The following is a 19,508-nucleotide window of genomic DNA, read 5'->3' on the forward strand; positions in this document are numbered from 1 at the left end:
TTTTGAAACAATAGATGGATATTTGCGGCTGGCAATACAGGCTTGACTATCACTAACTGTAAACAATAACGCACTACTAGATATTCCACAAATAAAGTTTCTTTTTTATTCATTTCCTTCAGTAAAAAAAATCTCAACGAATTCAGTGGAATATGTGGGTCATGAGGATAAACAGAGAAGATGCCATCAAATGGTTGAAGAAAGAAACTTCAAAAAGGACAGACTCGCAAGCATATTTCCATCATAAGGTTGGTGAAAAACATTTTCTCACATGTCTTTATTATATATTCGTATGAAATATCTGGTTGTTTTTCGTTGAATAGCTTAGCAAAGCATAATGCTAGCTGCTAGCTAACATTAGCCCTTTTAGCTGTCATTTGATTTGGATCTTAATTTGGTCTGAATCTCAACAACTTTTAATTCAATTTACCCGTTAAAATATAACCTCAAATATATATTACATCTCCCCTCAAACCAATTTACTGCATAATATCTTTGACAAACACTCAATTTATAGATGCTTAGCAATTTATTTGCCCTTTATTTTCTCAAAACAACTTGGTCGACTTTCTTTTCTCGTGTTGTCCTCTGACCTTTTTCCCACTCAAAGTTCATGTGACCTTCTGGTGAAATGTTCTGTGTCATTGACGGGTAGTTTTTGACCCGCATATTGAAATCCAAAAAGGTTGAAAAGGCTGCGAAATATGTCAAATCTCACCTCGAACATTTCTACACTCAATAATTTCTACACATATCGAATTTTTGTGACACCTGCTCTCTCATGTATGCTACTTCCTGTGCCTCATTTTTTTGTGAACACCTAAGCCCGAGTATTTTTTTTACTTGGTATAAAATGTCTGTGTAACCACTGGTTTGTATGACACACACATCCGTTCACACACAGCTGACTTACAGAGGTGGTTGGTATGTGTGGTAGGTAACACGTAGGATGGTGAGAGGGTTGGGAAACCCCAGTGTGGGTTGAGGCTTCTGTGGGCCTTCACCTGACACTGCACTCTTAAAGATAGAGGAAATTCCCAATTTTGACCAGACAAAGGGACTGTTTGCTCCCCATGTCGGGATTTGTGATCCGTGTGTGTGTGTGTGTGTGTGTGTGTGTGTGTGTGTGTGTGTGTGTGTGTGCCCGGCCGGCTGAAGCAGTTTGACAACTTCCCCCTCTTGTGTTTTTATTTGTACCAGACAAGACACACGAGAGTCCACACTCCAAACGTGACATTGTATAAATAACACCACGTTCCCAGATGGCTTAAATAGAAAATAAATAGAAAAAAAATAAATAGCGCAAACGGAGTCGCAAACTGTTGCAGTTCGTACAAAGATGGCAATCCGCTCGAGGTCATCTCCATTGAGATTGAAGCAGTTCTCAATCACCGTTGTACGATGAATAAAGGCAGAGACTGCGTTTGGAATCGTTCGTCCTTATCCATGCTCGAATCTCAAGATAAAGATTTTTAGAAACGGCGGAAGGGATTCATCGAGTGCTAGCGAATCACTTTGTCAAAGTTCACGAGAGTGATCTGGAACACAGCCGTAGAGTTGGTCAGAGGGCGAAGACGCCGAAAAAGGTCTTGCCGCCGTCCGTCTCCAGCTCGGACAGTTGGTTGGTCTCGGTCCACAGCCGGTCGTCCTTGTTGAGCTGGAAGACGGCCCCCAGGTACAAGGCGTTGTACCAGCCGTGCTTGTGGCGCTGATCGTCCTCGCCGGACGTGCTTTGCTGGCACGCCGAGCGTACGGCGCTCATCAGCGAGGCCTTGCTGCCCACAGAGTCCGAGTAGCGCCACACGCGGTGGCTGAGGGGCGCCAGGCGCTTCCCCGGAGACGCCGTCTCGTGTTCCAGGCCGTCTTCGCCGCTGTCGCTGCAGGAGACGCGGAAGGACGCCTGGCTGTAGACGAAGTAGAGGCCGGTGTGCGGCACCACGATCCGGTTGTTGTGCAGGGTCAGGCCGCCCTGCGCGAAGGCCTGACCTTGGCCGTTACGCCATTGTAGCTTCTCCTTTACGCTGTCGCCTTCTTCATGAATACCTGGTGAGAGCAGACAAACAAAAGCTTGTTAAAGCTTGTACAATGACCACAAAGTTTGCACACTTGCACAATGACTATTAATGAATAATATTTAAAAAAAACAAACAAAAAAACCCCACCATGAATTGGAAAATCAATTTTTTAAATTAAGAATATGCTTCTTTTATTTAAGCACCTCAGAATTAAATCTCTTAGAATTAAAATATGAATTCATAGTGTATAATGATTCTTACCTCAAAATTCATTACTTTTTAAAAGAAATGTATATTTGCAAATTAAAATGTATTTTGTTGGTTAAAAATGTTTTTTTTTTGATCATTTCCATTCAAATGTTTCATTTAATTAAATTAAGAATGGCTTATACATTGAAAGGTTCCATCAATATTTCTTTCTTCAAAATTTGCAATTTATTTAGTCGTTTCTTTGAATTTTTTTAGAAGGGTGAAACAACATTAAAATGAATAATATAAATGTATTGGTTCGCTCTCCAAAATGTGTTAAATTTTGAACAAACTACAACTATGCAGAATTATCAGAACTTGCGCAGCATCCCAGAAATCAGGTCCACCCGCAAGCTCTCACTGGATGTTCTCGACATCTCACCTTCAAGATGAATGGCCGCCTTGGCTTTGCTGCTGATCTTCTTCAGCGTGTTGTGAGGATCTAACTTGTCCTCGTCGGCCACCAGCGCCAGCGTCGGGCCCACCGAAGGCATCTAATGGAAGCAAGAAGCATTAGAAGAGATTCCTCCAGGGACATTTTTTTTTTTTCCCCTCCAGACGCCACTTCATACCTTGCCCTCCGATCGTCCGTGCCAGTACCAGGCGAAGAGCAGCACCATGCCCAAACACAGCGCAGCCACTAGGAGGCCAGCAGACAGCGTCCACATCCAGGCCGAGGACGAGCGCTTCTCCACCACCACCACCGTCTTCTCCTCCTCCTCCCGGAGACCCACTGCCGCTTCCACGTCGGCCGGTGTTGAAGTCAAAGCCACCATGATGATTTGATTTGATTTGATTGGAGCGCTCTTTTGGGATCACTTCTAGTCCCGCTGGTGAGAGTGAAGTGTCTGTCAGAAGGCCTGTTCTTTTATTGTCTGTGCAGGATGGGAAACTCCCATGATGTCACAATTGAAAGCGAAGCTCCGCCACTTGGATCGAGGACAAAAAGTAGTAGGAAGAAGAAAAGAAAAAAAAAAAACTTAAACACATCTCCACAAGTAAACCACAATTTTGAGGTTGGAAGATTTCGCAACATTTTTTTGAGGGATGAAGCCAAGAAAGCCACGTGAGCCCATCAGAAAAAGAAAAGGGCTGAAAAGATTGGAGATTCTGCAAGTTTCCTTCCTTATTTTATTTTGACTTATTTCTCCCATCTGACAAGGATATGTTCCTCACATTTGATAGCAGTCGGTCAAATTCTCTATGATGGTTTTGTCCTTGCAGGACCCTCTATAAATAACTAAATAATTAAGTCACCACCTTTTGTCTTTTTTCCCGGCATAGTGTCTTAAATGAGGTTAAAAAAAAATGGTCTGAATTTAGAATAACACTAAACAATTGTAAAATTCAGTGGGAATTCACAACAAAACCACAACGCGATGAAAAGAAGGATAGTCCTTTTGTCAACCAGCCAAGCACAAGTTAAAAAAAGAAACAAAAGTTATTTTTAGAAGTGTCACTACTTGTCATAACAAGCTGTGACGTCACTAGTCTCTGAAACCATTTGTAATTGAGCACTTGATTTGATTGGCATGCAAGAAACCTTCAACCACTTTATGGAATTTTGGATTTTTGTTCGTTACATTTGATTGCATTCATCAAAATTGATCATACTCAGATTTTTTTTTTTCTGTGCTATTTGCCCACCTGAATATGTTTTATTGAACTTTTTACACATTATATGCACTTTACTTTGGAGTCAGCCAGTCCTTAACCGGAACATGTAATTTTAAGATCCCACTATTTGTTTTCAAATCACAAAATGGACAATCATTTCTAAAAGATGATTTTTCACAAAGAATACATAAAGTAAATTCACGTCATTGGTGTGCATTCCAAATGAACCATCTGAATGGATATGAATAACTATTATTTCTAGTTGATATTTTTATTATTATATTTATTTTATTATTTATTTTAATTGTATTATCATTTATTAAGCACATGGAAGGATCAAACTAAATACAACAATTTAAATAACTATTATTTTTATTACATTTGATATTTTTATTAGATTTATTTTGGTTGTATTATTATTTATTAAGCATATGGAAGGATGAAACTATAAATAAACAGTTTTTATACGGTGCCCATGTTGCATCGACGTAATGAGATCATGTCCTGGGAATAAATAGAAGTTCGCGGAATCGGAAATCTTTCCAAATGATCAATTATGTGACCTGACGTTAATCAAAGAGAGAGGCAATGCTGAGTATCGGTACACTTGCCCACACAACCAGGGTGTCAGATGGACAAAAGCCAACCCGGTTTTCCTCGCAGAACAGTGGAAAATGGCCAACAATCAACTTCGTCAAACAGGTTTGCACGCTGTGTATTGCGTAACTTTTTCCAGCGTGCCCAACCAGTCCAGGCAGATCAATCCTGTCACGTTCATTCATTCCTATTTGTTCATTTATTGTGCGCGTGTGGAATATTTGGGCAACTTTCCCCGTAACTCGTGGGACTTGTGTAACGACAAACTCCCCCAAGACAAAGCTGGCTTTTGATGAACGCCAGCCAGGTCCAGGTGGACCCTCGTGACCTTTCTTTTTTTTAACACATTCTTTCTCACTGATCCTTGTCACGCATATTTCCATTCGGCCTTCCCCAACTCCGCTTCAAATTCCGAAGATTCTCAATTTTCGAAATGAATCTAGTCTAAAAGTGGCAGAAAGTGCCACCAAGGCTCATAAATATAAAGCAACTGATGCTACGTTAGCGTAGCAACGTAATAGCCCATAAATCAAAAAGGATATAAAAGAGTAGACAATGACCTCGCACGGTTGAGCCATGTTCGAACCAAAATAGACTCTTTGCGTGTGGTATCATCAATTATTTGCAAAGGAAGTGGAATTCCGGTTAACCAAACCGCTTCGTATGAGAAAACATCTTCGTTCCAGGGAATCAAATGATTGACAAGCGCTTTTCAAAAAGAACCGGTTTGAATTCCCATCTCCAGATCTTTTGAGTTGGAAGCAGCCAATGACTTTTTTTGGGCCAGCGACAAGTTTTCATCCGAATTTGAAATCAGTTGTTGCGGTTACATTCATTTCGGCCAATTAATCAATTCGACGGGTTTGGAGGTTTGACAATATTGGGAACTCTGTTTTTCTAACAGATGCCTGTCTCTCAGTTAGCTCAGGGTTAAGAATATGGTATATTTTATTTAAAAAAAAAAAAAGAAAGTCTTGCCCCCATTTTACAGCAATTGGGCGGGTTAATTAGTTTTTCAGGAATTAATTGAGTTGAGTAGCATCAACATAGAATATAAATACTGAAAAATAAACAATCAAATGAACTCTTTTTTTTCTTTTTTTTTTTTTCTTCCAACGTAGTCAATGGAATTGCATCAAAATGTAGTATTTCATTTGTGAAACACGATCGTAATGGATGACTGCAGGGCATTGAGTGTTGTGTAAAAGTGTGTTGATGTCGTCACGCCTCTTTTTCAGCCTATTGGCTGGAAGGAAATAAACCAGGAAGTTTTGACGGCCACCTGGGGAAGCTGATGACAGCCATGCTTTGTTACGACAAGATCTCGGGGAAAGTTTCGCAATCATTTCAGGCTACCTGGCAAACATTTATGACGTGAGCAATTTGGGAATGAACAGTTGTCGTCACAGTTGAGGAAGTAAAGCAAATGATGAATTCAGTGAACCCCGGTTTCTTAACACGATGCACGGCTACCTATGGGATTTCAAAATGGGTCATCACGCTTTGTTTGAATTTATTTGAATTTATTCAAACACACAGAAATCGGAATCTAAAATGTCACGCTATAGCAGGGGTGAAAAAGGACGAGCAACGATTTAGTGGGGATTGACTGTAGCAATAAAAAATATAGTCATAATTATTATTCAAAGTTGTTAGCTGAAGATAAATTGTTGAGCAAATTAAGTCATTGCAAAAATGTATTACTTGTCTGTCTAATATTTTTATTGTATATAAATATATGAATTGTTAAAGAATATATTTATTAAACATATTTAATTGTAAGAAATGATATTATGTATGGTTGAGTGACCAGGCACCTAGCCAGCTGGTTTCCCTTTTGTGTGCGTAAAAAAAACAATTCTATTCTTGGATTTTATTTATTCTTATACACTGGAATAAATTCAAATGAATTGTTTGGGTTGCACTTTTTAAAATCAGCATACAAAATTATCAATTGAAAATTCATAAATCAATAAATGATTGGTATTTTGCCTACAACTGACGTTATAATTAGTATCTCTCAATGTATAATGTATAAAAAATCCATAAATGCTTTGCAGTTTTATATAGAAAACTAAAAAAAATTAACCACATTAAAAATAGTAAATACAATCTTTACCTTGAAAAAAATCCCCAATAAAGCCAATATAACAATAAGCATTAACATTAAACATTAAAATAAATCAATAAACGACTTACAATGTGACCAATAACATTGAGATTTTTTTTTTTTTTTTATATATAAAACATGACAATATATGATATTCAGTTTTCCCGGCAAATTAGCAGTAACATTCATTTCTGATTCACAACATATTTTACTTAGACAACATATTTCTGGAATATAAAACTGATCTAGTCTATTCATAGAATAATTAAAATGACTTAACACGGGTGTGTATTAATTAAGGTATGCTATGTGTGTGTGTTTATTATGATGTCACTTGTAGTGAGCGACGTCACACAAAGTGAAAGTGTTTGTTAAAGGCGAGGAAGAAACAGCGCTACCGAGTGGCCAGTCCAAATATTGCAGTTTGGATTCACCTACTGAACCCAACCAACAAAACAAAGTGAGGTACGATGTGCTCAAACTTGCTATTTTTCCTCGCTCGTAATTGACGAGATGAGATTCACGATATAATCTGTTGATCTTCGCTCGAGTTAGGTCAAACGTCTCGAGTCCCCCGCCTCCGCTAATGGATCTGAAAGGCGCCCCAAAAAGTGTCGTCGGTTCGAAAGTCTCCACTGATATTAACGCTGACGCTGTCCCCCTCCCGGAGGCGCACCATCTTGGCCACCCACACGGAGCCGTGGGACGTGCCCGCCGGGTAGGAGCCCTCAACCAGCTTCCTGATGCTTTTGCCAGACGTGGCGTTTTTTGTCACAATCACACGTTGCTCTCCGCTTCCGGACTGTTCAGTGAAGGTCACCTGGGCGTACAGGAAGTAGACGCCATCCCTCCCAAACTGGATGGAGTCATCCCGAAGTTCTAGGGAGCATCGGTCGCACGTGGGTGAGCTCGACTCCCAAGGTTGTCCTTTAGTAGCTGCGGGGAAAAGAACTTTGTGAGAACTACAAATGTAAAAACTCCATCAAATCTTTTTTTGTGGCGTTCCTCAGGGATCCTTTGCGAATCCCCTAAACATCATGCAGGTATTTGTGAATGTTACATCAGGATTGCTTTCCAATGCCACATTCATAAACAAACAAAAAAGTACCGTATTTTCCGGACTATAAGGCGCACCTTCAATGAATGGCCCATTTTAAAACTTAATCCTTATATAAGGCGCACCGGACTATAAGGCGCACTATTAATGCATCATGTCAGATTTTGAATCCAAATCATATCATTCTCCATTTTATCTTTTTCATTTAAACTTAAGGTGCTACAAATTACTTTATAATCACAAAATAATGATCCATAGTCTTTTTGATTCATGATTCATAGTCTTCAGCAGGCCACTTATACTTGATTTCATGACACAATGCTTTGGGACAGCTTAAATTTAGGAATTTGGTCCATATATAAGGCGCACCGGACTATAAGGCGCACTGTCAGCTTTTGAGAAGATTCTAGGTTTTTAGGTGCGCCTTATAGTCCGGAAAATACGGTAAGTCCAGAATTGAAAGATCTGCCGATGCTTACGTTTCATGATTTGTATGTATGAATGAGAGGAACCTGGGAACACCCCAACGGACATCAACGAAGCTCCTGTAAGAAGAAATATGTCCAATTTAATCTAGTAGACAATTAGTTTTGTCCCACCAACGTAGATAAATGAAAGTTGACGTACGTGTCGGATTGAAATTATTTCCACCGCTCAGCGTTGTGCCTTCTCGTAGTTCCACGAAGGCCACATGCTTGATGAAGTAGCCCAGCAGCGCACCCACGAGCAGAACGGCCACGGTGAGGAAAGTGAGCCATACCTGCAGCAGAACCTTCTTCATGGACCACGGCCGGGAATCCATTCTGTTTACATGTAAATACAATCCAGGCGAGAATTAAAAGATCATTTCGATTGTAGTGACACAGGATGAGATTTTCAAAGAGAGCATCACTCACCCGCTGTGTTGTTGCTCTCGCTGTCTGAATTCACACGTCGCTCGTCGAAATTTTGTACCACATTTTCTTTTTGTGGTCAAACAGAGAGGAAGCGAGGGGGGGGGCGTGGGGGATGCGGCAAGTGAACACGTAGGTGGCTCCGATACCAAATGCGTCGTATCGTTTTTGCTGAAACTGAGAAACGTAATCCTATTCGGATGCCAGTGTTGTTGAGTAAAACAAAAGTGAATTGGATTAAAGTTTTTTTTTTTAAACATGAAAAATGTTAAAGAAAGAAAAAGTGTTGCGGTGCGATCGAAAGTCTTTTCCTGATCTAAAAACATTTACTCGTGTGCCACGTCTTTATCGATGTGGGCGGTGTGAAATTCCCATGTTTATAGGTCACCCTGTTATTTTACCATCGAAACCTTCGAGTCTTTCTGCTTTCACTGGAAGACTGAATAAAATAGCGATAATAGCAAAAAAAAATAAAAATACTTTCAACTCCAGGAGCAGCTTGCGGGGGTTCCTCAGGGCTCCTATCCGAGTCCCCTGTAATTTGCGATCAGTTGGAAACCAATTTTACAATGTTGTAAGATTTTTTTAATGAGGGAGGGATGGATGGATGGATGGATGGATGATTTTGTGAGGTTCCTCCACTGTAACATATGTAATTGCATCCTTTTCCAAAGCATCTCATGCGGGCAAGTTTCTCTCACCCCGAGAGATGAGTCAAACGTATCGTTTCACTTTAAGGTTGTTTCGTTGGGGAATTCCCTCGCATCCTGGCAGCTTTCTTTTGGATCGTGTAAATGTCACCAACTTTCTCCTTACTCATCTGTGTCGAGCCCACGCACACACACACACACACACTGACAAATAAACACAACAGACGCCTACACCATTCACGGTGTTGTTTACAAGGTGCTGTCCCTTCTAACATGAAGATATTTTTCATTCTTTTGCCCAAAGTTGACCTGGCATAGCTATTATTAAAAAGTCTCCATTCTATTTTTGGGGGATAGGCTGGAACAGCTTGACGGCATAAAATGAAAAGATTGCATTTTTAATCGATTTTATTGTGGCTTTTTTTTTAATATTTCATCATTTTACATGTGGTGTTGAAAATACCTTGGTCAATTCATAAATTTTAAGATGGCAATATCTCAACATTTTTTAAACTGAAGATAATTCATTGGCAATTTCGGTACAGATTTTACTAACAAACATGAGGAAGATGTTTGTGGTTTGTTCTAGCAGGCTGACTGTGATCCTCGAGTTTGACGCCCGTGTCTTACGAGTCCCCCTTGAGAACGGTCAGCAGCTCGCCACTCTCCTGAAGCTCCTTGACAATGTCCAGACCTCCGACGAGGTCGCCCTTCACGTACAACTGTGGGTAGGTGGGCCAGTTGGAGTAAGTCTTGAGCCCCTGGCGGACTTCTTCGTCATCCAGGATGTTGAACGTGTCGTAGTCCGCTCCGGCGCCATTCAGGATCTCCAGGATCTGCCGGCTGAAGCCGCAACGCGCCGCCTCCTTGCTGCCCTTCATGAACAACATCACCGGGCTCCGGTTGATGGCCTCCTTGAGTCGATCCTCAAGGGTGACAGCCTTTGGGCAGACGCTCTCCAGCTCGCCCGACTCGGCCAGCTCCTTGGCGATGTCCAGGCCGCCCACCAGATCGCCTTTGACATACAACTGCGGGTAGGTTGGCCAGTTGGAGTAGGTTTTCAGACCCTGGCGCACTTCTTCGTCGGAGAGGATGTCGAAGGTGCTGAACTTGATGCTTCTCTCGTTGAGGAGGGCCACCATCTGCCGGCTGAAGCCGCAACGGGGCTCCTGAGCGGTGCCCTTCATGAAGAGCATGCAAGGCGCCGCGTTGATCAGCTTCTTCAACCGCTCGTTCAGGTCAGCCGGGCCTCGTTCGGGCTCCGAGGCCCCGCTCGCAACCAGGCGCTGGACCTTCTTTGTGAGCTCCGGAGCGTGGGCCCCGTCCAACCGGTCCACTTGCACGCCGCCCTTAAAGAGGACAAACGTGGGGACGGATGCGATGGCGTACTTCTCCGACACCTCCGGCACCGCTTCAGCCTCTAGCTTGACGAATGTGGCTTTAGCATGTTGCTTGGCCAGCTCGGTCAACACTTCGTTCATCTGGCCGCACTGGGGAGCCCATGACGCTTGGAAGTGAACCACCGCGAATCGAGAGCCGTCTTTGACCAGGATAGACTCAAACTCCGCTTGAGTTTTCGCCTCCACCAAGTTCGCCATGTTGCTGCTAGCACCGCTTCCGGTATTCTGTAAGGTGACGCAACTGTGACATCGACCGCTTGTTAAAATTAATTATATAAATTAATTAAAATAGAGGAACTGTGACATTTCCATCCCGTCATTTGCAGCGTCTCCACCAATAATGTATTTATTTAAATTTAATTGAAATGTGAGTCGTTACTGCGAGGACGTTTCTGTCTTCATTACGTCACTTCCATTACCCCGGTATAAGTGCTAGCTAGCTCGAGACGCTAGCCGGAAAGCGTTTGGAATTTGGTGATAAGAAACAGAAGTGTACGACAGATAAGTGATACGACCAGAGTCGCCATTAAGGTAATACGATGTTTTTTATGTAAGTGATAGCCATTGCGATAATAGTTTAAATAAGGAAAATAAGAAATACTTTGTTGTTGCTTAACGTTAGGTCAGGGCTCGGCTCTTGTTAGCTTCGTTGCTAACTTCGCCACACAGGAGCGGTCGCTAGTAAGCTGAGGAAGAGGTTACTCGTGTTTTTTTCGTTCAAGTATACACAATTGAACGAGTGTTTTTATTGTAATATTATTTTTATTATAATATTTGAGTAATATCAGTTTGCAGTCCGGAGTTTCCTACTCGGCTAGCTAGATGATTCCTGACCGTCAATCTAGTACATACAGGTCAAAACAACAGCGCTGATGAAAGTGGCAGCCTTTCGAGAAGCAACGTGTTTAAGCCTATCATTAGATTTATTAGGAAAAAAAAAATCTGCCAGATTAGGTCTCAATATTGCTGTTGTGATCATTTTTAAAATTATAATCTATATTTCTATCAATCCATCCCTCTAGCTAATATTTCTGCATAGTAGAACCTTTAGGTGACACCAAAGGTTTGCTGGGCAGCCATTACATATGAATGTGAATATTGAATAGGATTCTGTCGTTTTGGCTTTTTAACCTTTTTGTATTTTCCAGGAACACCATGGAGGAACAAAGTGCAGACATAGAAGTGACCGTCAAAACATTAGACTCTCAGAGCAGAACCTACACTGTTGGTGCTCAGGTAAATGAGAAAGTAACTCCACAATGGGCTTTCAATTTCAGAATAGGCATCTGATTTGTGGTATTTCCCCCTCCACTTCCTGTAGCTAACTGTGAAAGAGTTTAAAGAGCACATTGCGTCTTCTGTGGGGATTCCCATTGACAAACAGAGGCTCATCTACCAAGGTCGAGTCTTGCAGGAGGAAAGGACCTTGGCAGACTACAGTGAGTAATCCACACAACAAAATGCGACGCTACCCGATGAAAACCATTAGATATTTTGCCTCTCCAACATTTCCTGTGTCTTAGATGTGGCTGGCAAGGTGATTCACTTGGTGGAGCGCGCTCCCCCTCCACCTTCCCAACCTGGCTCGGGGTCTGGCGGCGGTTCAGCCGAGAGCGGTGTCGGCGGCTCATCATCGTCGCAGGATGGGCCTCAGGCTCCTCCTCCACATGACCGCAACGCCAACAGTTACGTCATGCTGGGAACCTTCAACCTCCCCGTCAACATCATGGACCCTCAACAAATACAAGTACGACCTGTGGACCTTGGTAGTTTTCACGATTTATTGTCTTTCCAGTTTCCAGCGTTGATTTTTGTTTTCCCTCCCTTGTTTAGATGTCAGTTCAGCAGATGGTGTCCGGCATGGGGGACAATGCGAGGAACGCCAGAGTGACAACTAGCACTGGGGTAATCCAACCGGTTGGTCAAGAAGCTTTGTGGCGGTTTAGTAATCTAGACGCTGGAGTCATTTCCTCCGCCTTCTCCCTTTCAGAACAACGGCTCGGTGAATGTGCACATTGACATGGATCAGCCGGTGCAGAGCGAACCTCGGCTGAGGTTGGTGCTCGCTGAGAACATGCTGAGGGACATCAATGACCTCATCGAAAGAATGGAGGTGAGACCCCCCCTCCCTCGAGTCTAATTCAGGCTTTTTGCCAAGTACGGTATTCAAGTTCCCTTGAATTGAGTAAATTGCATTTATGTCAGGGCCGGACAGCTGACCCGTCCGCCCATACCCAAAGAGAGACTCCGTCCTCTGCTGCCCCGCCTCCTCCCTCGTCTTCGTTCCCCACCTCCACCCCGACTCCTTCTGCTCAGCCAATGGACTTCCTCCCTCCACCGGTGACACAGCCACCCTCCGCCTCCTCTGTGCCGTCTGAGGGGCCGACGCCTCAACCTGGACCGCAGTGAGTCAACCTCACACTCGTGTTGTCGCTTACAATTAGCTCCTAATGACAAGTAATGATCGTTTTTCTTCGACTAGACACCCCAGCCCAGCCGAGCTGGCCGAGATGTTGTCGGAACTGCGGCGGGTGGAGGAGAGGCTGCAGCCCTTCATCCAGAGGGCTCACACCATCTTGGAGACGGCCACCTCTGCAGAATACAACAACAACACAGTAGGACTTCTTTCTTGTCATGTAGAAAATATGAGAATATGATTCTGCTCGTGATGTCATTTTTTTTTCCCCAAACTTTTTTTTTTAATGCTCGCAGGAAAGAGAGGACGACCAGCAGACGCTGGTCCTCACATGGGAGTGTCTGCGTCTCTTGGGCAATGCCCTGGTGGCCCTGAGTGACCTGCGGCTGAATCTCCTCAGCCCCGTGCCACGCCACCTTCACGTGGTGCGACCCATCTCCCATTACACGGTTCCTGTTACGATGCCCGGCACCGTGCACCACCACATTCCCGTGCAAGTAAGTTTGAAAGTGGACACTGAAGGCATGTAACCAAGTACTTTTTAGGTAGCTTTTTATTTAATTTTTTCCCAATACTTTCTTAGGTATCTGTACTACATACCATAGGGCTGGGGGGGTTCTCCCAAATCAAAAATATACGTTTGACACACATTTTTGGTCCCGGTTGCCGGCAATGTTGTACTCAACCTATTTACAGACTATGAGCACCCTCTCTTGGTGGAAAATCGAAACTGCAGTCAGTGAGATTTTCCCTTTAAGGGGCACAATTAGGTGTCGCGTCATTGATTGTATGTTTGGCATAGTTTTTAAACTGAACACATCTCCCTCTGACAGATGAACCTGGGCGCCACCATGGCCGCCGCAGCCAACGCCACCGAGGGACAAGCTCCTACCGCCCCGCCGGCCGGCCAGTCGGAGCAGGCAGGTCAGGGACAGACCTCTACCCCACAGACTTCCCCGTCCAATCAGCAGGCCGGACAGGGACAGGGCCAGCCTGGCCCCCGCGTCATCAGGATCAGCCACCAGGCAGGCCCGGTGGTCATGATGCAGATGAACACGGACGGTGTGTTGTCCCGTGCCTGTCACGGATGGAATGTTTCTGACATGGCATGGCTGCCATTGCGGCATTTTATTGGTTAAATGTGACTTCCCCCCCCAGGATAGACATAGTGGTCATACCAGTGTTTGTTCTTCTTGTGAAAAAAATGGGTCTATTTTGTGACATTTGCGCATGTTGTGTGTGTGTGTGTGTGTGTGTGTGTAGGCACCGGGCCAAACCAGACTGCTGGTCATCAGATGCCAGGACAGCCAGGTAAAAAAAAAACACATTTCCCTAGTTCAGGTACCCTTTTCACACTGGCTAATACTCTTTTCGGTTTCCTTTAGCTGGTCTTCCTCCAGACTTCATGCGTAATCTCATGCAACAGATTACACAGTACGCCACGGCGGTGGCGACCAGCGCCGCCACCGCCGCCGCCACTGGCCAGCCAGTACCGCCGCAGCCCACCCCTCCCGGCTACAGCTCGACGGCCAACTCCTCTGCCACAACCACGGGTCCCAACACCCCGACTACTACGCCCACTGCGCCGCCGCCTCCCCCTCACGCCGGCCCCCAACCCCAGGCTCGAGTGGTCTTCACCCGACCCTCCTTTGCTCCCAATATCCCTCTGCCGGCGTTCGGCACCCGAGGGACTACCATAAATGTTAGGGCGGCTATGCCGGGCCAGCAGCCAGGGCCGGTAGGAAACATTATAGGCTCTAGTTGTGTTTGCCAGTTCCACTCCTATTTGCTCTTATGACTGATTGGCTCGTTTCCAGGTTTACAACGCTGCCGCTGCCAACCAGATGATCAGTGCAATGATTGATCAAATTCTGATGCCGGGACAAATGGGCAAGTTTATGCATTGCTTTCATTTATGGAAACATCAAATGATTGTTTTATTTATTTTTTTACAAACCTGGAACAGTTCTCTGACATCTCTTGAAGAATTACAGCACACTTTTGGTTTTGTCAAAATGAACCCGGTGCTGGTTTTGCTAAAAGTACTAAAACACCAAAGAGGGGCCGAACCGCACACACCAGAAGTGTTTCTTCCCTTTAATGGCAGACATCTCTGTTTTCTTATTTTCACAGCGAGTCAAATGGCTCCCACCTCCTCTTCCACCACGTCAACATCCTCCTCCCAAACGTCCTCCACCTCGTCCGTCTCCAACGGCGACGGCAACACCGCCAGCCCGCCAAATCAGTCAGAGGGCAACGGTGGCGATCAGGCCCAGCAGCCGCCTGAGATGCAACCGGACCTCGGTCAAATGCTCGGCTCGCTTTTCGGCGCAACCGGTCAGGTGGGGTCACCCTCCATCACGGTCACCACCTCCAGCATTCCCCACGTCATGAGGGGGGTGGCCGACTTGATGCAGCAGGTTTGTGTGCTTTTCTTCTTGAATGTTTTCCCATGTTGTTTGTAGGTCTGTATCTGTACTCATCTGCAAGTCTCAGTATTTTTGCCACATGTCAGTGTGAGACTGACTTGAACCTCCTTTGGGTGTCCAATCTCTCTTCCACCCCGTGCAGCCCATCTTCTCCCAGCCACCGCCACCTCCTCCACCCCCGACCAGCGGCAACGGCGCCGCCAACACAGGCTCCAATCCAACGGCCAACTCAGCTGCGGCGCCTGACCCCCTCAACCCGGAACCGTTTATCGGCATCGTCCGCGGTGTCCTGACCAGCATGATGGGCTCACTCGGCCAGGGGCAGAATGACACGGAGAGCATCGCTCAATTCATGCAGAGGCTCTCGCAGAGCACCAACATCTTCATCAGCCCAGAGGAACCATCTGGTTAGTGACACCATTTTTCATTTGAATATTTCAAATGAATCTTTTTCACCCTCGTGTCATTGACAAAGCGCAATATCACGGTTCCCTCGTTCTGTGTCTTTTGCGGTCAGGCTTCTTCGGCGAGCTGCTGATGTTGGTTTGCCAGACGTTCACCATGGCGGACCTGGTCATGCTGCTGCATGGCCATCACCAGCCGCTGGGCCGCATCCAAACCCAGCTGGCTCAGTTCTTCCGCCAGAACTTCCTCAACAACCAAGAGCCCACGGATGCAAACATCGCCGTCAGTACCGCTCAAATTCCATTTGCGTTAAATTCCCATATATTTGAATTGAATTCCAACAAAATAAGACATAATCAGCAGTGACCTTCTTTTTTTTTTTTTTTTTTTTTTTTAACAGGCCGCTGCTGACGCCATTGTGCAAGAACTGGAGGAAGACATTACTGAGAGCTTTGTAAGTATAGTTCTTGGTTTTTTGCACTAAGCTGTCCTTACTATGCTTTCTTGTGGTCATGCTTTATTTTTTTTCCCTATGCTCACACACAGAGGGAATCCTCAGTCACCGTGTTGGAAGGCGTCGACGTCACCCAGACCAACATGTCCTTCTTTAGACAGCAGCTGACACACGTCGCCACACACATTCTTCGCTGCACCGGTGTGTGAATGTTGTGCTCAGCCACTCGTGTCTGTCGTAGCATTTGACTCTATTTGTATGATTCGATCACAGATGATTCTTTCGGGCTTCGTCTGCTTCAGCTGTGCAACCAGGCTCTGTTTGAGTGCCTTGCACTCAACCTGCACTGCCTGAGAGGAGACCAACGCGCTCTGACCGCCGTCATCAACCACCGCATTGTACGTAGACCATTGTCATTGCTTCCACTTGCGCCCTATCTTTCATTTTCGAACTAACTTAGTGATGCGTAACTTGCCTCGTCACTTTGTGTGTACTTCCAGCGGAGAATGTCAAGCGACGTCAGCCCGAGCCTGCTCAACTGGATGACCAGCATGATGACCATGAGGCTGCAGTACGTTCTGGAGCACCTTCCCGTCACCACGGAGCAGATCCAGAATTACATCGTTTACACACAGGGAAATGCTTCGGTGAGCTCTCGGCTCATTTCACGTATCCCCTTGGGCGCCGCATTTTCATTCTCTCTCTTTGACTGATTGGTACAAGTCATCAAGAAGCCAATGAATGGATTTTAAATATCTAGAAAAGAAGTTAAGTCATCCGCAGGTCAAATGCCGTATGTCGAGGAAGTCTGTTATATCCTGTTACGTTGGCCATCTTAAATGCTCCTAAATAATGTATGACATTTTTCTTTTCACAGAGGGATCAGTCCGCCGCGACCGACACGCAGGAACCAGAACAGACGCAAAGTGCAACGGTAAACCGTCGGTCTTTTTCTCCTCCTTTTTAATTCATTACTTAGGTCTGATACTTAAACCGACGCTTGAGGTTTTTTCTGCCTCTTTTTTTTTTTTTTTCTTTTTCTTCTCCCCTCCTCACTGAAGATGAGTGAGACCCTCTCACCGGCCGCCGCCACCACAGCAGAGGAGGCCATGTTAGGTTCGTCGTCACGGGAGACTAGAGCGCCGCCCGCCGATCTGGGCACCACGGGCGGGGCTGCGCCGCTGGGCGGCGACAAGGCAGCGGCGGGGGCCGACGGTACCAGCGAGGTCTCTGCCGGAGAGTCGGAAGCCTGGGTTGCCACCGTTCCTCCTGTGAGAACTCTTTCTTTCATTGCAACCTGAATCGATTGTTAAGAATGATTTTTTTATATTAAATGAGGGCTGGTGCGTCTTTTTACAAACCGCATCTCTGTCTAATCAGAGCCATGCTTGTCCAACTAAACATTCAGGTTAGCTTCAGAAAATGGGTGGTTTGTTGACAAGCCCCAATCTAAACAAATGCATTGATTCCCCTGCGAGGTGATGATTCGGGTTTCGGGTCTTTGCAGGAGTGGGTGCCCATCATCCGTTGTGACATGATGACACAGAGGAAGATGAAAGCCCAACCTCCGCTGTCCGACGCCTACCTGCACGGTATGCCGGCCAAACGCCGGAAGGTGAGCAACGATACATCTGTAGTGAATTTGCGCACTGTAAATTCACCTCCTTCCTCACTGCAATTTTTTAATTTTTTTTTTTTGTTTCATTTGTTTTCTCTCAGACGGGACTGGGCAGCGGGAGTTTGGTTTCGCTGTCGGACGCTGTGAGCCAGGCGGCCAGAACAGCCGGCGTGAAGCCCATCACGTCCAGCGAGCGTTTGCAGGAAGAGATGGACTCACCCGATCTGAGTGAAGCTTACTCGGAGCAGGTGAATGCCGCGCCGCACACACACGACAATTTCACTTCAACTCTTTCATTCGCGAGTTGTCATCAAAATGGCTACTACAGCGGACCCCTGTTAAAATCCCGCTTGTTTGTCTTGGTATTGCCGCACAGGTGAAAGCAGACATCAAAAAGCGAGTGCGGGATGACGCCGACTTCAGCGCTCAGCAGTTCCCTGACGCGCACAGAGCCTTCTTGTCCGACTCGTAGTACGCTTGCCGTCGTCATCGCCGACCCGCTCGCACAACGCTTTATGCTCTCTCTTCCTTCCTTGCATCCTTGCTCCCTTCTTCCCTTTCCTCCTCCTTTTCACTCAGCCCAGTGGTAATCACAGAATGCTAATAGTGCCTATTTATTAATGCTTTGCGTGTCGTTTGCTCCCAACTGTTCTCAATGTCCTGATTTGATTCGACTGAGGCCGATTTAGGCGCTTCTAGTTTTTGTGCGTTCCTGCTCCAGTTTTTTTTTTTTTTTTGGACCCATTTCCTAAGTTGAGCCGTCAACCTCTCAGCCATCTTTCAAGACTCTTGTTTCCCACACCAATGTACAGTAAAACCTTGATTTTAACCAAATCACACTATTAAGAGTAAAGGCAAAAAAAACAATGACATTGCTTGTGTCAAATGTGATGCATTCGACCACCAGGAGGCGCTGCACTATTCCAGTTATGCGCACGCCAGTGCTTTTGTGTCAACCTTCATGGACGGTATGAAAATAGGTTTTCGTACATGAATGTACAGTAATGCTTAATAAAACCTGGGTTTGATAAAAATTGAAAGTATTGTCACACTATTGATTTTAGGGAAACATTTGAGTAAATCTTAGTGGCTTTAAATTGGTTCTTTTTATTACTGTAGTAATCAACAGGGCACCGTTGAAAAGAAAAAAAATCCATGTTGAAGATGATAGTTTGAAGGTTAAAGATAATTTACTTTAGAACAGAGTCATTTTTTCAAAATCACATATTTTAAAATTAAGACTAACAATACTCCAGGGAAAAATGTTTGACATTCAATAAGATTTTCACACTTGCAGGTCAAAGTACAAAACGGGTTAAACCACCTGCTCAACTTCCTGCTCATCATCCTGTTGAGTGAGGTGAGCGCTTATCCTCTTTTCTCACCAGCCAGACGGCAAGACCGGTTTGATCAACAGATGACTCGCGCCCATGCGTACACGTCGACACGGCACTCAGTGTGACATTGTCGTTGGTTCACACGTAATATCAAGGTATGGTGAAATTCATACAACCTCGAATCTAAAATTGAACTTAATCCCTTCCAACGTGACAACCAATGCGGTTTAAAACGCTGTACAGTGTTTGTATGCGGATGTA

The 19,508-nt window shown here is 44.9% G+C and overlaps 4 protein-coding genes across 6 annotated transcripts; 1 reads left to right on the forward strand and 3 right to left on the reverse strand.

Annotated features, from left to right (window-relative positions):
• Positions 1–1,170: 1,170 nt before the first annotated feature.
• Positions 1,171–3,177, reverse strand: tnfb (tumor necrosis factor b (TNF superfamily, member 2)). The gene is made up of 3 exons (XM_061290133.1): positions 2,837–3,177; positions 2,647–2,758; positions 1,171–2,043 (listed from the first exon to the last, which is right to left on the reverse strand). Exons 1-3 carry the CDS (start codon positions 3,038–3,040, stop codon positions 1,562–1,564), a joined length of 798 nt encoding a protein of 265 aa, XP_061146117.1. The 5' UTR covers positions 3,041–3,177; the 3' UTR covers positions 1,171–1,561.
• Positions 3,178–6,722: 3,545 nt separating this feature from the next.
• On the reverse strand, positions 6,723–9,012 carry lta (lymphotoxin alpha (TNF superfamily, member 1)). 2 transcript variants are annotated; one of them, XM_061290205.1, is made up of 4 exons: positions 8,542–9,012; positions 8,273–8,448; positions 8,125–8,190; positions 6,723–7,524 (listed from the first exon to the last, which is right to left on the reverse strand). In XM_061290205.1, exons 1-4 carry the CDS (start codon positions 8,862–8,864, stop codon positions 7,172–7,174), a joined length of 918 nt encoding a protein of 305 aa, XP_061146189.1. In that variant the 5' UTR covers positions 8,865–9,012; the 3' UTR covers positions 6,723–7,171. The 2 variants fall into 2 exon arrangements, with proteins under 2 accessions (XP_061146189.1, XP_061146190.1); XM_061290206.1 differs by lacking the exon at positions 8,542–9,012 and having other exon boundaries at positions 8,273–8,529.
• Positions 9,013–9,578: 566 nt separating this feature from the next.
• glrx3 (glutaredoxin 3) lies at positions 9,579–10,827 on the reverse strand. The gene has a single exon (XM_061290202.1). It carries the CDS (start codon positions 10,784–10,786, stop codon positions 9,815–9,817), a length of 972 nt encoding a protein of 323 aa, XP_061146186.1. The 5' UTR covers positions 10,787–10,827; the 3' UTR covers positions 9,579–9,814.
• A 133-nt stretch (positions 10,828–10,960) lies between these two features.
• bag6 (BCL2 associated athanogene 6) lies at positions 10,961–18,950 on the forward strand. 2 transcript variants are annotated; one of them, XM_061290196.1, is made up of 24 exons: positions 10,961–11,119; positions 11,737–11,824; positions 11,910–12,027; positions 12,112–12,335; positions 12,422–12,493; positions 12,579–12,701; positions 12,794–12,993; positions 13,071–13,203; positions 13,301–13,501; positions 13,838–14,066; positions 14,268–14,315; positions 14,390–14,742; positions 14,822–15,424; positions 15,576–15,840; positions 15,951–16,120; positions 16,239–16,292; positions 16,385–16,493; positions 16,566–16,690; positions 16,793–16,939; positions 17,170–17,226; positions 17,354–17,563; positions 17,800–17,907; positions 18,012–18,158; positions 18,287–18,950. In XM_061290196.1, the coding sequence occupies exons 2-24, from the start codon at positions 11,744–11,746 to the stop codon at positions 18,380–18,382; spliced, it is 3,873 nt and encodes a 1,290-aa protein (XP_061146180.1). In that variant the 5' UTR covers positions 10,961–11,119; positions 11,737–11,743; the 3' UTR covers positions 18,383–18,950. The 2 variants fall into 2 exon arrangements, with proteins under 2 accessions (XP_061146180.1, XP_061146181.1); XM_061290197.1 differs by having other exon boundaries at positions 13,838–13,928.
• The last annotated feature ends 558 nt before the right edge of the window (positions 18,951–19,508 follow it).

Source organism: Syngnathus typhle, linkage group LG10 (genome assembly GCF_033458585.1).
Source record: "Syngnathus typhle isolate RoL2023-S1 ecotype Sweden linkage group LG10, RoL_Styp_1.0, whole genome shotgun sequence".
NCBI classification, from domain to species: domain Eukaryota; kingdom Metazoa; phylum Chordata; class Actinopteri; order Syngnathiformes; family Syngnathidae; genus Syngnathus; species Syngnathus typhle.

Excerpts from the sequence above, each read along its gene's own strand:
- tnfb (XM_061290133.1), bottom strand. The coding sequence starts at position 3,040 with ATGGTGGCTTTGACTTCAACACCGGCCGACGTGGAAGCGGCAGTGGGT. Across the intron at positions 2,759-2,836 it reads ACGGACGATCGGAGGGCAAG|ATGCCTTCGGTGGGCCCGAC; the intron begins GTATGAAGTGGC and ends TGCTTCCATTAG. Across the intron at positions 2,044-2,646 it reads GGCGGCCATTCATCTTGAAG|GTATTCATGAAGAAGGCGAC; the intron begins GTGAGATGTCGA and ends TGCTCTCACCAG.
- lta (XM_061290205.1), bottom strand. The coding sequence starts at position 8,864 with ATGTTTTTAGATCAGGAAAAGACTTTCGATCGCACCGCAACACTTTTT. Across the intron at positions 8,191-8,272 it reads AAATAATTTCAATCCGACAC|GAGCTTCGTTGATGTCCGTT; the intron begins GTACGTCAACTT and ends TTCTTCTTACAG. Across the intron at positions 7,525-8,124 it reads ATACATACAAATCATGAAAC|CTACTAAAGGACAACCTTGG; the intron begins GTAAGCATCGGC and ends TTTTCCCCGCAG.
- glrx3 (XM_061290202.1), bottom strand. The coding sequence starts at position 10,786 with ATGGCGAACTTGGTGGAGGCGAAAACTCAAGCGGAGTTTGAGTCTATC.
- bag6 (XM_061290196.1), top strand. The coding sequence starts at position 11,744 with ATGGAGGAACAAAGTGCAGACATAGAAGTGACCGTCAAAACATTAGAC. Across the intron at positions 16,121-16,238 it reads CCACGGATGCAAACATCGCC|GCCGCTGCTGACGCCATTGT; the intron begins GTCAGTACCGCT and ends TTTTTTTAACAG. Across the intron at positions 16,293-16,384 it reads AAGACATTACTGAGAGCTTT|AGGGAATCCTCAGTCACCGT; the intron begins GTAAGTATAGTT and ends GCTCACACACAG.